At 44.7% G+C, this 16,567-nt stretch overlaps 1 protein-coding gene across 4 annotated transcripts in view; it reads right to left on the bottom strand.

Annotated features, from left to right (window-relative positions):
• Positions 1 to 1,017: 1,017 nt before the first annotated feature.
• The window catches only part of osbpl7 (oxysterol binding protein-like 7), a 98,135-nt gene continuing 82,585 nt past the window's right edge, over positions 1,018 to 16,567 (bottom strand). For all 4 annotated transcript variants that reach the window (XM_078529325.1, XM_078529326.1, XM_078529322.1 and 1 more), the window contains 8 exons: positions 16,307 to 16,444; positions 10,255 to 10,318; positions 8,546 to 8,624; positions 7,962 to 8,106; positions 6,569 to 6,713; positions 4,876 to 5,002; positions 3,029 to 3,151; positions 1,018 to 2,166 (listed from right to left, as the gene is read on the bottom strand). In XM_078529325.1, the coding sequence (XP_078385451.1) occupies positions 2,058 to 2,166; positions 3,029 to 3,151; positions 4,876 to 5,002; positions 6,569 to 6,713; positions 7,962 to 8,106; positions 8,546 to 8,624; positions 10,255 to 10,318; positions 16,307 to 16,444 (930 nt within the window). In that variant the 3' untranslated portion in view covers positions 1,018 to 2,057. The remainder of the gene's footprint in view (positions 2,167 to 3,028; positions 3,152 to 4,875; positions 5,003 to 6,568; positions 6,714 to 7,961; positions 8,107 to 8,545; positions 8,625 to 10,254; positions 10,319 to 16,306; positions 16,445 to 16,567) is intronic.

Genomic DNA, 16,567 nt, shown 5'->3' with positions numbered 1-16,567 from the left:
TAATACTGAAAGTCTCAGGCAGCACGAGTTCTGGCTGTGCAGCTACCTTTAATTGCAAGGATGGAGGCCGCTGTGAGTTCCACTCACCTGTACAGCTCAGAAATGATATTTTTCAACATTGTTATTCTGAAAAGAAGCAAGTTGCTGCTATGTAAGTAGGGCAGAGAGCAGGGCCTGGCCCAAACGAGCAGGGGATGAAACTGGTGGCAACAATTGCACAGGTTTGAGTGAGAAAAGCTGGACCTCAATGCAGGAACAAGATGAAGTAACACCATGCACACCTCCAGACACACTTCATTTTCATTCTGCTCCCTTTCCCCTCACTCTTGGTGCTGACTCTATCCTGGAGAGTGGCTGACAGGATATTATGGACTATTACCGACTTGAAATTACATCTGTAGCTTTTCTCGTGCTTTGCTGGTGCATCCTGAGGAATTTCCCCCAGGGTGACCCAAACCTACTGTGTGCTAAACACATTCCTAAGGTTAGCACAGAGATCCCATCCAGTCAGAACATCCTAGCAGTAACTTAAACCTTGATCTCTTGATGTTGATGTGTCACCTAATCTCTTGCACTGTTGCTCAATCTCTGCAGCATTAATGGTGCTGCCCTCTGGAGTCTGTCATGAATGATTGCACAATGGAACTCCTACTTCCATAACCTTCTTGTAAAGAATCCTCCTTTGTCATTTCACTCCCTTCTGAACCTTCAACTCTTGCTCAGCATCCACCTATTACGAATTGCCCTGTAATGTGCTCCGAGACATTTCTCTGTCTACAAAGAATGATGTACAAATGTAAATTGTTGGTGCAATGGTTTGTTTTTTTAATAAAGAGGTCCGGTGTCTTTTTGAAAGGTCACTTCTCATATGCTTATTCGGCCTTTTAAGGAAATTTCAAACCAAGTTTTTTGTGCTGGTATTTCAAAAGATTGAAATAATCTTTTGAAAAAAAGCACAAATAATCATCTCTTTAATAAGTGCCATTTTATAATGGATCACCGGTGTTGCACCCAAGTATTTCTGCAGCTGTTCTAATTTTCGTTGCTGCCTGGGACTCTGTAGATATATACAAACTGCAGTGCAAGATGTAACACTTGCCTTTCTGCCTGGTGCAGCCTGGGCAGTTTCCACATTGTCAAGGCCTCTCCAGTCTTTATTCCTGCAAACGAACAACTTCTTCAGCAAATAAAAAGTGACCTTCTAAATCAGTGTTATAAATACTTAAAGTGCTGAATGCTCACTTTGTGGACTGTACATTACACCACTCCAGTCTTGCACAAATCGTAAGTCAGTCTACTGGAGCGAGGGAGGATTGGAAGAGGCTGCAATGCCATTGCCAAATATCCAGTTGTATTGTCAGTTCTAAGAGAAGTTTGCACAGACTGGGGAGAATACATTAAGGATTCGTCCCCAACGTGACAAAAAAGCTGCTCCCATGTATCAGATCAAACTTTAACCCAACAAAAAGGGTGGATGCCGACTCGAGGGTATGAAAGGCATCAGGCAACCAGTCAGACCCTCAAAAGCAGTGAAGCAAATTGTAAAGTGAAAACTTCTCTTCCAGAACCAGCAATAAATATACATTTTAAAAAAATAACTTTTGAATTTTTCTTATAAACTAATATCGGTCATAAATCAAAGAGTTTAGTAAAACATCAGGTTATTTTACATGGGGCGTGGAGGGCGGAGCTTTCAAAGAGAAAGATGTCAGTGGAGTATAGACAAGAACAGATGTGCACACTGTCAGAACTAAGACAGGTGTTACATGTAGCAAGTGCAGCAACCTTACAGTGTATTTCTAAATAATGCACTTTTTGAGATAACTAGAGACACGCCTCTCTTGCCCATTTAATTTGCTTTAGAGTGGAGAGAGGACGTTTTTGTGCACTTGGCACACGGTTCTTTGCCTTAGACAGTTGTGTGCTGGTCAGTTGTGCTCTCTTATACAAAACTTAAGGCACCTACTGAGAGGTATTTCAGAGAAGCAGGGTCTGGGGATTGGGCAGAAGTACAAAGAGGTGCAAAGGCCTTCGGTGCACAGCCTGTAACCGTGTTCTCACCACAGCACTGGGTTGTCCACCTTTGAGAATCCAGGATCTTTCCTCAGCTCCCAGTAAGTTCCGTTGCTTATCCATGATTCCTTCCCACCGCTATCAATGGTTTTCCTGGAAGGAAGACATAGTACAGTTATAGCCTTACCATCGAACAGCAACGTGCAAGGTGTTTGATGTGGCTCATACGGCAGCGGGCTCACCTCTTGAGTCAGAGCTCATGGATTTAAGCCCCACTTTAAAGACATGAGCATAAAAATCTAGACTGGCACACCCATGCAAGACTCAGGGGGTGCTGCATTGTTAGAGATGCTGTCTTTTGGAGAAGACATTACCTGCTCTCTCAGGTGGGCAAAAAAGATGTGTAGATAAAGCGGCAAGGACAGAGTGCAGAAGGTGGTGTGGAGTGGGCTAGGGCAGAGTAATTCTGACATTTGCTTAACTGCTGCTGAAAATCCATTGAAAATCACGGGGAAAAGTTGACATTGTAAAAACCTGACTTTTGTCATTCAGTTTAAAAGTTCAGGCTTTTCTGGAAAGCTCACTCAAAAACCAAATTGTCAACTCCATAACCAAGCAGGTGGCGAAACTGGAGGACTGAGGCCAAAAGGATCCAAGCCATTGGCGAAGAAGAAACCAAGACACAGAGCTTTCCTTTGTTGAAAGAGTTTATTGACTTGTTCGGTCTCATGGCTCTCCTCCTACACAGACCAGTGTCCCAGCTATCCCCTACTTAAGTGTGGTGCTCAAAAACAATTATTTTCCATCACCAGCTTCTCTTAACCATAACAATGTAATTGATAAGACATTGACAATTGACTCCCATCCTCATTCCCAGTTTAAGATTCTGTCCACACCAGTGCTGATGTCACAAAGTTTCTGCAGCATTGGAGGTTTATTTGCGGAGTTGCATACCCACTGTATGTAAAAAGGGAGGAGTAGCTAAGGTCAATCTCCATAACAGCTCACTACTTACGTAAAAAAACGCGACAAGTAGACCATGTTGTTTTCCTCCATGATCCTCCTCCTGTCTCTCTGGAGCTGCTCAATCCTTTGTTTATGAACTTCTGCTGCCTCAGTATTCCCCTCCTCCAGGTACCTGTGGAAATCAAAATATTAAATTGAAAAAGCATTCACACAATAACAACTGCTTGGTGGTATAGAACTTGAATATTGCTTATAAGAGAGACATGTTGGCAAAGCTTTTTGTCTTACACTCATCAGGACAAATTCAAGAATACCAAATTTCAAGTGATTAAAATTGACTTGCCCTTTTGGCCCTGTAGCATAAATTGTGTGATTGTTTGAAATTTGACATTCTTGCATTTGTCCTGCTGAGTGCAAGACGAAAAGCTTCGGCAACACATCTCTCTCTACAGCAATGTTCCTACTGTACCCCAAGGACACAGCGATTTAAGGTAACTGGTGTAAAAAGAGGTCAGGGAGGAAGATGATGAGAATAATACTCTTTATGATGATCTGGAATACACTGCTTGAAAGGGTGGTGGAAGCAGATGCAACAGTAACTTAAAAAAAAATATGGATAAATCTCTCAAGTGGAAAAAATTTGCACAGCTATGGAGAAAGAGGAGAGTAGGACTCTTGCAAAAAGTGGCATTGACATGATGGACCAAATGGCTACTTTCTATGCTGTACCATTCTACGATTCCATGGAAAATCTAGAACTCCACAGCCAACTAGCTTGATGGAAGCTGAACCCAAATTCATATCTGTCGCAAAGTCTTTCAAAAGTTCAAATCAGTGCATCAGAATACTACAGCAAAATACCCTGCCTATTGTCCAGTTACCATTATATCAATGAAATGACTGATAAAAGAGCATTACAAAGTCATTTTCGGTGCGAATCCGAGGTTTACATATTACATTTTTCAAGAAGGCATTGCTTTTGTTTATCTAAAGTGAGCAAGCAAATGGGTGGAAATCACCAGCCAACGTGACACACAAAAACTGTCTTTACACCAACACAAGGTCTGTCATCATGGACAAGAAAAGTTGGTACAGAATTGAAAATCCCCAAAGTTTATACCCAGCAACGCATGGTGAAATGGAATGAAAATTTGTTATGTTTTTTTCAAAACAAGGTCTTGCCAGTCACTCTCCGCCACACTGGGACTAACGCTCGAGATTTGGTGTGAGGATCTAGTGGGGCTATTACTTCCACAAATAGCTGGGTATACAGAGTTCTAGGCAAAATACTGCGGACGCTGGAAATCGGAAACAAAAACAAAAAATGCTGGAAAAACTCAGCAGGTCTGACAGCATCTGTGGAGAGGAACACAGGGTTAACGTTTTGAGCCCATCAACGTTCTGAAGAAGAGTGATACGGACTGGAAACGTTAACTCTGTCTTTCTCTCCACAGACGCTGTCAGGCCTGCTGAGTTTTTCCAGCATTTTTTGTATCTGTATTTGGAGTTCAAGTCTGGTCACTGGTCCCCAGATCCACCTGTGACTCAGAACCCATTTAGCAGGGCCCAGAAATCATGTTGTGTGTGGTGTTTCCATGTGAAATTATTGAGGCACGAGCACTCCCATTTTGTACACGTTATAACCTCCACTGAAAGAGCAGAGGAAGTAATCGCACACAAACCCATCGGATGTCTGTGCACCAACATCACAGGGCAGCAGTTTCTAGAATAAAACTTTAATCCCCAGCACAAGCTACCAGGAATATCCGTGAAGACTCACAACACAACTCAGTTGAACGTTTTATGAACAACTAAGATTTGAAAAGGGTTGAATTTTACTTGATGGCTTTAGCAGTAACCGCATTAGCCCCGGTGCAAATGGTGGCTTTATTCTACCTCTGGTCAGGCCGCAGGCGTGTGTCAGTCAAGGGTAGGATACGTTTAAGGTCAGGAGTCAATTCATTAAGCTCTCGCGCAAATGTGGTGAAACCATAATAACTTTCATGATCTTTAGGTACAGGATCTGAAAGACAGAAAAATCAGTATATATATTACAAACAATAAGTGTCATTACAAAACTCACCAGGGTAAAATACTGCATGCTTGCTGAAATCAAAGTATTGAAAAATAACGAGACATCGATATTCTAAGTTATAAGAACAATGACAAGGATTGGAGCTCATTCAATGTAACGAAGCTGGTGGAGTTTAATTTTCTAATTCTCACACAGGAAACAATATCGGATTCAAAACACAAAATTCTGGAAATACACAGCATCAGGGAGCCAACAGGAACTGAGAAAAGGCAGATTAATGTGGTGGATGTGGACCTTTTAACAGATGTAACATCCAGAATTTGTTGTTGCTGTTTTATTTCGTCGCTGCACCATTGATGGTCGTGCTTCAGCACCCTCAGTCCTAAAGCTCTCCAGATCTGTACCTCTCTGTTCTCCCTGAAGACAATGTTAAATACCTAATTGTTTGACCAAACTTACCTCCCAAATATCTCTATGTGGCTCGGGAGGAAGTTCCAGAGGTTAGGTCCTATATAGCTGAAGATGGTGGAGCGATTAACATAGAGGATGCTCAAGAGGCCAGAATTGGAGGAGCACAGCAATCTTGGGAGAGCTGTAGTGCTGGAGGAGGTTAAAGAGATAGAGGGGCGAGGCCCCAGATGGATTTAAAAACAAGGATGAGAATTTTAAAACTGAGGCATTACTGGGCTGGGAGCCAATGTAGGTCAGCGGGGGCGATGGGTGAATGAACTGGTGTGAGTTAGGATACATGCAGTAGAACTTGACATGTTTTTGGATGATGTCGCCTGGGGCCAGCACGTAGATGTGAAACTAGAGAGAGGACCAGGACCATTAGTATAGTGGGCTTTCCAGGTCATGGGTCTCAAGTGAGAGTTACCTCCCTACCACACCCAGCATGCCAAAGCCCCAGCTACCTTAGCACAGGTCAGATTTCATACCTGAGGCTATTCTGGTGCTACAGTTCCACATTGTAGAGTGCTTTACTGATCTATCAGCTAAGGTTCAGTGGTAGTTCTCTTGCCTCAGAATCAGAAGGTTGTGGGTTTAAGCCCCATGTTGGAGACTTGAGCACAAAACCCAGGCTGACACCCCAGGGCAGTCGGAGGTGTTATCTTTTGTATGAGTTAAATTGAGTCTGTTTGTCCTCTTGGGTGGATACAAAGGATCTTGTGACACTAAGTAGAGCAGGGAATTTCTCTCTAATGGTCCGGACAATGCTTTCCTTTAACTATCACCTAAAACAGATTATCTGGTCATTATCACATTGATGCCTGTGGGAGTTTGCTGAGCACAAATTAGCCACTGCGTTTCCTATACTCCAACAGTGACTGTACTTCAAAATTACTTCATTGGCTCTAAAGAGCTGTAATACCTTCTGAGGTTGTGAAAGGCGCTACACAAATGCAAGACTTTCTTTCAATAAGAATTTCCCTCTCCAAGAGCATTGTCAAGAATGAATGTTGTCTGCACGAATGTTGTGTATATTGTATGAATGTTGTATACATTTGTAAAAACAGAAGAGCCCAGGGTGAGAGATAATGTAACTCTTCTTACTTGGTTTCCAAATGCATTTAGCTGATTGTGGCCCGCCACAGTAAATCCCCTCATGCCATTTGCCAAACAGTTGATGGATGACCCTTCCACTCTGATCCATCACTGAGCCCTGAACCTCATTCACATTCGAACTCCAGTATTTGGTCTGAAAAATAGAGAAAGCACCATTGGTAAAACCCAGAGTGAGATTCAAACCTTTTGCAGTTTTTACACGGGGAGACTTGTTAACAATAAACATGCAAACCGGAAAGGACCATTGTATTTCATTTGACCAGTCACACACTACAGTGTACCACACACACTCCTCCTGCCACCCTGTATCCACCCCTCATCTGTGTCTTTTATCAAATACATCCTGCAGGTTCACACTTGTACCTTCCAATATTAATCACTTGCACCAGATCCCCAGTCTGTTCCAAACGCTCGACACCCTCTTTGCGAAGCAGTTTAATCAAAGCTGCTTACTGTGCGCTTCAGGGCTGGTGCATTTGCCCTCTGGCTACAGAATTTGGAATGAGCAGCAGGATAGCAGAGGCAGGGCATAAGGACTAAACCAGGGGAGAGCAGAGTTTGAGCAACATGGTTCTCGGTTTTAATGCTGCTTCCCTAGGAACCCAGTTTTGACTGGAAGTATTTTATACATTCAAGCAGCAGATATCACGACCGGGATCCAACCAGCCCAGCTCAGGCACATTTTCTCCCTTGTCCTTTGGAAATATTAATCGTGAGTGGTCACAGAATCATAGAATGTTAAACACAGAAGGCGGCCATTTGGTCTGTCACGTTTATGCTGGACTGATAAAAGGAACAATCTAATTAGCCCCGTTCCCCTGCTGTTTCCCCATTCCCCTGCAATTGTTTCTCCTTCAACTATTTATCCAATTCCCTTTCGAAAGTCATTATTGAACCTGCTTTCACCATATGTTCAGGTCGTATTTACCAGGTCATAACTCAGTGCAAATAAAAAAAACTCATCTCACCTCTGGTTCTTTTGCCAATGACCTTAAATCTTTATCCTCTAGTCACTGGAAATAGTTTCTCCTTATTTACAATATCAAAGCCCTTCAAGGCTTTGCACACCTCTATTAAATCTCCCCTTAACCTTCTCTCTCCATGGAGAACAATCCCAGCTTCTCTTTGTAACTGAGGTCCTACATCTCTAGGACCATGCTTGTAAATCTCCTCTGCACCCTCTCTAAGGCTCTGACATCCTTCCTAAAGTGCGGTACGCAGAATTGGATGCAATACTCCCTCTCTTCAGTGGAGGCCTCCAAGATTCGAGGCACAGGGGAAGGAAATGGAATTGCATGGGTGCAACTTTTAGAAGCATTGCCGACAGCTCCAATGGACCGCCCAACACCAGGTGGGCAAGAACCCTCGTGAACAAACTCACCTTACAAAATGTCAACCTGCAGTGACAAATGCTGCTCTTTAGGTTTGTAATAGTCACTTCCCCGTAATGTTCTATCCATCGCTGCCCACTCAGGATGTTGTGGATGCATGAGGTGATCTTATTCCACTGATAGTGATCACCAAAGCTGGGAATATCACAGAAAACACATCTCGTCACAAACCTGTTGCTTATATTTGAGCCCTGCTCTCCCATAACCCATGTGCAAGTCAGAGAACGATACTGCGCAGGAGGAGGTCATTTGACCTGTCGTATCGATGTTAACTTTTGATACAGCTATCCAATTAATCCCACTTCCCTGCGCGTTTCCTGTAATTTTTTCCAGTGCATGTGCTTAAACAATTCTCTAATTAAATGTTACTATTGAATCTGCTTCCACCACCCTTCTAGGTCCTGCATTCCAGATCATAACAACTCGTTGCGTAAAAGAAACGTTTGATCATCCGACCTCTGATTATTTTGCCAATCACCTTCAACCTGTGTCTTCTGGTTACTGACCCTTCTGTCATTGGAAGTGATTTCTCCTTATTCACTCTATCAAAACCATTTCTAAATCAGCTACTTACTTTGGCAAACTCACATTCACCATTCCAACAGGCACAATCTCAAGGGACTTCCCCCAAAATTTATTCTTCCATCTCACATCTGGAAGCAGAAAGGAGAAAGTCTTGTGCTTAACTCATCATCTCTTTCAGATACAACCCAAAGCTTTTCACATGTTGGAATTATTTTAAGGAATTGCTGGCAACAATAAACAGCCAATAGAATAAAAGGAGCACACCAGACTATTGCAACCCATTTAGCCAGCCCCAACCACGAGCAAATTCTTAGGCAAAAAGTCAATATTACACGAATTGTGACAAGGCAGAAGCTGGATCACGCTGAAGGAACAAGGTCAAAGCAGAGAAAGAGAGGGCGAGAAAGAGGAGAAAAGCTTCTGTCCAATCGCCTAACTGGATATCAACTTTGCACCACTGGTCTGAACTGGAACACCAATCGTAGCTTCGCTAACCAGCCACACACGCCTCACAATTCAGGCATTTTGTCCTAACCCAGCTAAAGGGGCAGCACAAAAGGAATGGAGTTGGAAAGGAGTCCGCACCTCTACCCAACGCCCTTCACCCCTTTCCCCACCTCACCAAATTGCGATTGCCGCCGAGTCATGGAACAGGCGGTAACTTCACCGAGATTCACGCGAGAGACGCGGGGAAACTAGTCATTTACGTGGTACGAGGCTGCGGTTCTCGGAGCAGGAGAGATGCAGCATTTTCAAGATTGAAATGGGTAAAACTGTCCACCACCTGTTAACTACTGGGGAAGGTTGGGGTGATAACTGAGTAGAAATTGCACATTGAATTCAACTTCCGCTCATCAGGCCTCTATTGCTAGGATCTATGTGGCAACCCACTCTCAATTACAAATTGCATATCTATTTATATTTTATGTTACATACTATTATTTATATATAAAATTGATATATTTATATATTTTTATATATTGAGAAACCTAGGTAAAGAGCTAATGCTCTTTTGCGGCCAATGGCCATATAGGCACATGGTGATTGAATTATATTTGGTGTTTGGGGCACTCGATTGCATGAGGCTATTATGTGGGCACTCTACTGCATAATTATTATTCATTGTTGCATATTTATCATGTTCTAAGGCCCTTGCTTAATGGTTTCTGCTTGTCTAGTAACAGAAGGGCAAGTATGTGTCACATCTAAAAGGTTTTCAAAAAAAAAGCACCAGTACACAAACGACCAGAATTGAAAATAGGTCCAGGTAATTCAAGTGCTCGTATGATGCCAAGCTTGGGTGCTAAAAGCCTGTACTTTGTAGGACAAAGGGAAGAGGGCAAGAAGTAAGAGGTACCACAAGTTTTGAGTTTTCAAAGAAGAATGAGCTGGGAGTAGGAGACTCCGGAGAATATTACTGACATTAACGTGCTTTACTGCATCACAACAGACAGCCCTGATCAGAATATACATTTCTTAAGAAGATCTATACGCAGAATAACCTGATCAATTGTACTCTATTTCTATATCTTGAGGCTCCAATTCAGACATGTGCTTTAGCAGACGGCAAGACCATTTACTGCTGATCCCACATCTGCGTCAGTAATACATAGATATCCAGTAGCAAATCAGCACGTGTGATCGATCATAAACAGTGATTTGTAGTTAACCCCTGCGACACTTTAGATTTAGTTTCTATGATAAAGGTTTCAAACTGCTCATAAAGCACTCCCCCCACCCATTGCCAAAGAAACTTACCTTGCCAAAAGAGGAAGTTCTCTGATGCAGCGTGACAGACAGAGACAGGAGGATGATGGCTAACCTGTAAGAAGAAACACAATTAACTAGGATGGTCAGCGTTATCTGGTTGTGAGTAGATATTTACCACCACCTCCACTGCCCACAACCCCCTCCTTCATCTCCCTTCCGCTCGGTCAGTACAGTTCCACAGACGCTGGTGCCTCGTCTGATAGTCTTTACATCAGATTCTTGCCAGAGAGCCTGGGCATCATTGTCTCAACAGCACCCAATGGTGTTCTGGCCCATGTCTGTTTCATGCTTGCACTAAAAAGTGAGAGTCACCAGGGACTGACATTTCTCCATATAACCCACTGGAACTCTCCACCTGCAGCCCTAGCTGATAACAGCCAACTCAATACAGACTGGAAACAGGAAAGTTTCCAAAGGACGTGTGACCTGAAATATTGGGATGGGTTTTGCTCTCCACAGGTGTTGCCTGGCCTGCTGGGGGCTTCCAGCAGCAGCTCCTCACGTCCAAACACCTTGTTAAAGTGTCTCAAAGTTCTTTGAACATAAATGGCCAGAGTTTTCAGGTCGGTGAGCAATGGGGCGGGGCCCGCTCGCCGATGTGTAAAATGACGCGCGGTGACACTGGGCGTGTGTCCCGACGTTACCGAGCGTCATTCAGGTCTTCAGTTCGGTGGGCGCTCACCAGAGTCGGCTGTGCACCCGCCAAACTGTCAAAGGCCTGTTAAGGCCATTTAAATATCAATTAAAATAATTAACAGGGCTGCCCGTCCGACCTTAAGGTTGACAGGTGAAGAGCCCAGGCGGCCTTCGCATTTATCATCAAACCTCATCCACGGGCAGGATGAGGTTTCATGAAGTGTTTATAAAATGAACGAAAGTTTTTATTAAAGTCCATAGACATGTCCCAGCTCCTGTGAAACTGTCACATGAGGGGACGTGTCTTAACATTTTTTTTTTCTTTATTAACATTTTTTTAAAATCAGCTCCGTGCCCCAGGGAGGTTTCTACACTCTTTCATGCTCATGTGCGAAAGAGCGCAGGCCTCGACTCAGCTACCCCACCACCCCCGGCCCGCACAGGGAGTGTTCAGCCTTTCCAGGTGGGCGTCACGCTGGGCGGGCCTTAATTGGCCCACCCACATAAAATGGCGGCGCGCAGCCGACCGCGGGTGGCAATTGGCTGCGCGCCCACCTGCGCCCGCTCCTGCCCAACACCCCTGATGGGGGAGAAAATTCTCCCCTGTGAGTAACTTATCAAACACAGTGACTGTTACATAAGCAAACACAACAGCTGGGGAGGAATAGTGACCAGACCATCCTACTCTCTCTCATGGGATTCAACATTCACGACCAAGCAGATGGGAGCCTGGCTTAACAGCTCATCTGAAAGGCTGCACCTCTGACAATGCAGCACTCTCTCAGTACTGCACAGGACAGATCCAGATTATGGGTCTAATCCTCTGAGCCGGAGATGAATGTGCTATTGATCGAGTTCAACTCAACACTTGAGCAGAGAAAATTCAATAAATATAAGGCCGACAATTGTAAATGTTCAGTCAACATGGTGCAAATGTTCAGCGATCACTTCTCAGCAAACAGAAACTGCTGAGGGTCTGAGAACTTTGCAGGGACTTTAAGGAAAGGCCCAGGTGAAAGTGCAGACAACAGCACCACCAGGTGGCGAGCCAGGAGCATGGTCAAAGTTGCAGAACTACGTTCAGATTCTGAGCTATTGCTAACCCAATAAAAAGACTTGTGCACGTTTCACAATCGCATGACATCCCAAAGCGCTTTACAACCAATGAAGTACTTCTGAAGGTCAGTCACTGCTGTAACACAGAAAACATGGCAGCCAATTGGCACACAGCACACTCCCACAAAGAGCAATATGATAATGGTCAGATAATGTGCTTATCGGATGATGCCATCTTGAACATCACAACCGAAATTAGATAAACATTCTACACTGCCGCTGATTCTCATCGCCAAACATGTTAAGTAGAATATCTCACTGCTCCTGTTTGGAACTGCACCAACATCACTGCCCAACTCCCCACCCTCCCTCCACACCCCATAGCACTGTCGGGTGGTGCCTGTACCACACAGAATGCTGCAGTTTAAGATGGTAGCTCACTGTCTGGGTATACGGGATTGGATAAGGAATAAAAAGGGAAGTTTATGGTAGAAACTGAGGACTCAAAACAGCGGAAGCCCTACAGGAGTATATAGAAAGTGCAGGGGGTTACTTAAAAAACATTAGGAGAGCGAAGAGGGGGCATGAAAAAACAATGGTGGGTAAAATAAAGGAAAATCCAAAGTATATTAGGGACAAGAGGATAACCAGGGAAAGAGTAGGGCCCATTAGGGACCAAAGTGGCAATCTGTGAGAGGAACCGGAAGAGGTGGGTGAGGTCTTAAATGAGTGCTTTGCATCTGAATTCACTATAGAGAAGGACGACATAGGTATGGAAATCAGGGAGGGGGACTGTGGTATACTCGAACAAATTAGTATTGAGAGGGAGGAAATGTTAGCGGCCTTAAAATTGGATAAATCCCCAGGCCCAGATGAGATGTATCCCAGGCTGCTGTGGGAGGCAAGGGAGGAGATTGCAGGGGCCCTGACATTAATTTTCAAATCCCCTCTGGCCACAGGTGAGCTGCCAGAGGACTGGAGGACAGCGAATGTGGTACCATTATCCAAGAAGGGCGGTAGGGATAAACCAGGAAACTATAGGCCAATGAGTCTAACATCAGTAGTAGCGAAACTTTTGGAAAAAATTCTGAGGGACAGAATTACTTGGAAAAGCAAGGATTAATCAAGGGTAGTCAGCATGGCTTTATCAGGGGAAGATCACATCTAACAAATTTGATTGAATATTTCGGAGGTGACTAGTTGTGTGGAAGAGGGTAGTGCAGTTGATGTAGTCTACATGGACTTCAGTAAGGCTTTTGACAAGGTCTGATATGGGAGACTGGTCAAGAAGGTAAGAGCCCATGGGATCCAGGGCAATTGGCAAATTGGATCCAAAATTGGCTTAGTGGCAGGAGGCAGAGGGTACTGGTCGAAAGTTGTTTTTGTGACTGGAAGCCTGTGTCCAGTGGCATACCGCAGGGTACAGTGCTGGGTCCTTCGCTGTTTGTAGTGTACATTAGTGATCTTGACATGAATGTAGGAGCTATGATCAATAATTTCGCATTTGGCACGAAAATTAGTGGTGGTAAATAGTGAGGAGGAAAGCCTTAGACTACAGGACGATATAGACGGGCTGGTCAGTTTGGCAGAACAGCGACAAGTGTGAAGTGATGAATTTTGGGAGGACTAACAAAGCAAGGGAGCACACTATGAATGGTAGGATCCTGGGAAGTACAGAGGATTAGAGGGATTTTGGTGTCCATGCCCATGGATCCTTGAAGGCAGCAGGACAGGTAGATAAGGTGGTTAAGAAGGCATATGGGATACTTGCCCTTATTAGCCAAGGCCTTGAATATAAGAGCAGGGAGGTTATGATGGAACTGTATAAAGTGTTAGTTAGACCACATCTGGAGTACTGTGTGCAGTTCTGGTCGCCACACTATAGGAAGGATGTGATTGCACTGGAGAGGGTGCAGAGGAGACTCACCAGGATGTTGCCTGGGCTGGAGTGTTTCAGCTATGAAGGGAGATTGGATAGGCTGGGGTTATTTTCCTTAGAGCAGCGAAGGCTGAGGGGGGACCTGATTGAGGTGTACAAAATTAGGAGGGGCATAGGTAGGGTAGATAGGGAGAAACTTTTCCCCTTGGTGGAGGGATCAATAACCAGGAGGCATAGATTTAAGGTAAAGGGCAGGAGGTTTAGAGGGGATGAGGGGAAGAATTTTTTCACCCAGAGGGTGGTGGGAATCTGGAACTCACTGCCTGAGGGGGTGGTAGAGGCAGAAACCCTCATAACATTTAAGAAGTATTTGGATGAACACCTGAAATGCCAAAGCACACAGGGCTATGGGCCAAGTGCTGGAAAATGGGATTAGAATAGTTAGGTGCTTGATGGCTGGCACCGACATGATGGACTGAAGGGCCTCTTTCCGTGCTGTATTACTCAATGACTCATCACCTTCTCAGGTTGATTAGGGAATTGGCAACAAATGTGGCCTTACCAGTGATGCTCACATCTAGTGAATTAATAAATTTTATACATATTATAACGTTCAGAAGATATTAGCATCTGTTTCCTGTTTTTATATCAAAAATGCTACACCTACACACATTTCCTTTCAGTGCAACTTGAATTTCTGTTGTTTCAACACCTTTATCATCAATATTTTTCCGTTACAAATTCACATGTTCACATTTATTATGGTACGGCTTTTACTGGCCAACATGTACTGGAAGCCTCTTATAATTTTCTATCAAAACCTTCAGGATCGAACCCTGACAGATGGTAACAGTAGGTTCAAAGGTTTGACCAGGACCTGCCAACTTAGAGCTGGTTATGCTCTTTGGGCATTGCCAACAGCGATCATCGTAGCGAAGAGGCAGCGATTACCACGGGTGGAACATTAAGCTCAGGAGGCAGGCGTGCGCCAGACTCGGCTGAGCATAAAATGATGCGCGATGAACGTGGGGTGAGCATCTCGACATCGTCGCACAGTCCCGCAGTATTTTGTCCCGGCTTGGAAACATATCGCTGTTCCTTCACTGTCACTGGGTCGAAATCCTGACTCCAGCGCGCGCTCACCGACAGTTAAAAGGCCTGTTAGAGCCATTAGAACGGTAATTAAATTCAAATTTACTCTGCCCGTCCACACACACGGTTGTTGGGCAGGCGAAGAGGACAAGCGGCCTTTGCACTTTTTAGGAAACCTCATCTAGAGGGTTTCCTAAAGCAAATAAAAGTCTATAAAAAAAATTTTACACTTGAATTACAGAGTCACACGAGGGGACATATTTTATGACATTTTTATTTTTTTCATTTTTTATTTAAACAGCGCCTCATCTCCCGGAGGCAGCTCTGGGCCTCGGGGAGATTGTGCAGCCTCACTCGCACCGAAGTTCACGCTCGGCCCACTGGTCCTCCTCCCTCTAACCCACACGAGCAGCGCTCAGCACTGCCACTTGTGTTCCACGCTGGGTGGGCCTTCATTGGCCCGTCAGTGTGAAATCGCGGTGCGGTGCTGATCGCGGGCGGTTTCCAGACTGCCCCTGCCGAGCCCGTGCGCCGAGGGCAAAATTCTGCCCCATGCGAAAACAGGCCAGGCAGATTCCGGTGGAGTCTCTGGTCTGCCGACGCTCAGTGAGTTGATCCCAGGGTGTGTCAGCCGTTGGGAAGGGAATGGTGGTGGCGCTACTCAGCCTGAGAGGGAAGGAAGGAAGGAACAGGCGAGGGAAAGAAAAGTAACAAAACACAATCCCTGTTCCTATTTGGTTTCGAATTCCGCTGGCCGGAAACCACAAATTTGAATGCGACAGGGTCAGAGACAATGATTTCATCTTCCAAAGTCAAGTGGCTCAAAATGTGTCTCAGCCTTGGCTTGTACCCCATCCATCACCTTCACCATTCACTCCCTCCACCCCTGGGCACAGCGGCAGCAGTGTGTGTACCATCCACGAGGTTCACAGCAGCAACTCACCAAGGCTCCTTCAACAGCACCTTCCAAACCCACGATCCCTACCACCTGGAAGGACAAGGGCAGCAGATATCTGGGAACACCACCACCTGCAAGTTCCCCTCCAAGCCACTCACCATCCTGACTTGGAAATATATCACTGTTCATTTACTGTCGCTGGGTCAAAATCCTGAAAGCTCTTTTCCTAACAGCACTGTGGGTGTACCTACACTATATGGACTGCAGCTGTTCAAGAAGGCAGCTTGCCAAGGACAATTAGGGATGGGCAATAAATGCTGGCCTTGCCAGTAATGCCTACATTCCAAGAATGAATAAAAAATAAACACAAAAAGGTAGCCAATTGGCTGAGATACCATCAGATTGTAAACAACACTGAACTGTGCCCCATCACCTTTAGGAGAGAAAATTGAGAAAACATCAGTAGGGATAATAAATACCTGTTCTCCAATAAACTGGAAACCCTTATCTTCTCTTATACATTCATATGTTTCACCAAGGACAGGGTTGAATGGCTTGCTCCTTGCTCTGTAATAAGCTGACGCGTAGCCTGACACAGCAAAGGCAGCAATGTAAATCTGCAGGAAAATAGGAAAGCAGTAACAGTGATTGAGCCAGTGTAGAGGGAGAGCAAGCTGGGACAGACACCTTTCAGTATTACCGCAGAACCTTGGTCATTCTCATCTGTCCCAAACCAAGGG

Source organism: Cetorhinus maximus, chromosome 25 (assembly GCF_964194155.1).
Source record: "Cetorhinus maximus chromosome 25, sCetMax3.hap1.1, whole genome shotgun sequence".
Classification (NCBI taxonomy): Eukaryota; Metazoa; Chordata; class Chondrichthyes; order Lamniformes; family Cetorhinidae; genus Cetorhinus; species Cetorhinus maximus.
This window is presented reverse-complemented; position numbering and strand designations above follow the sequence as displayed.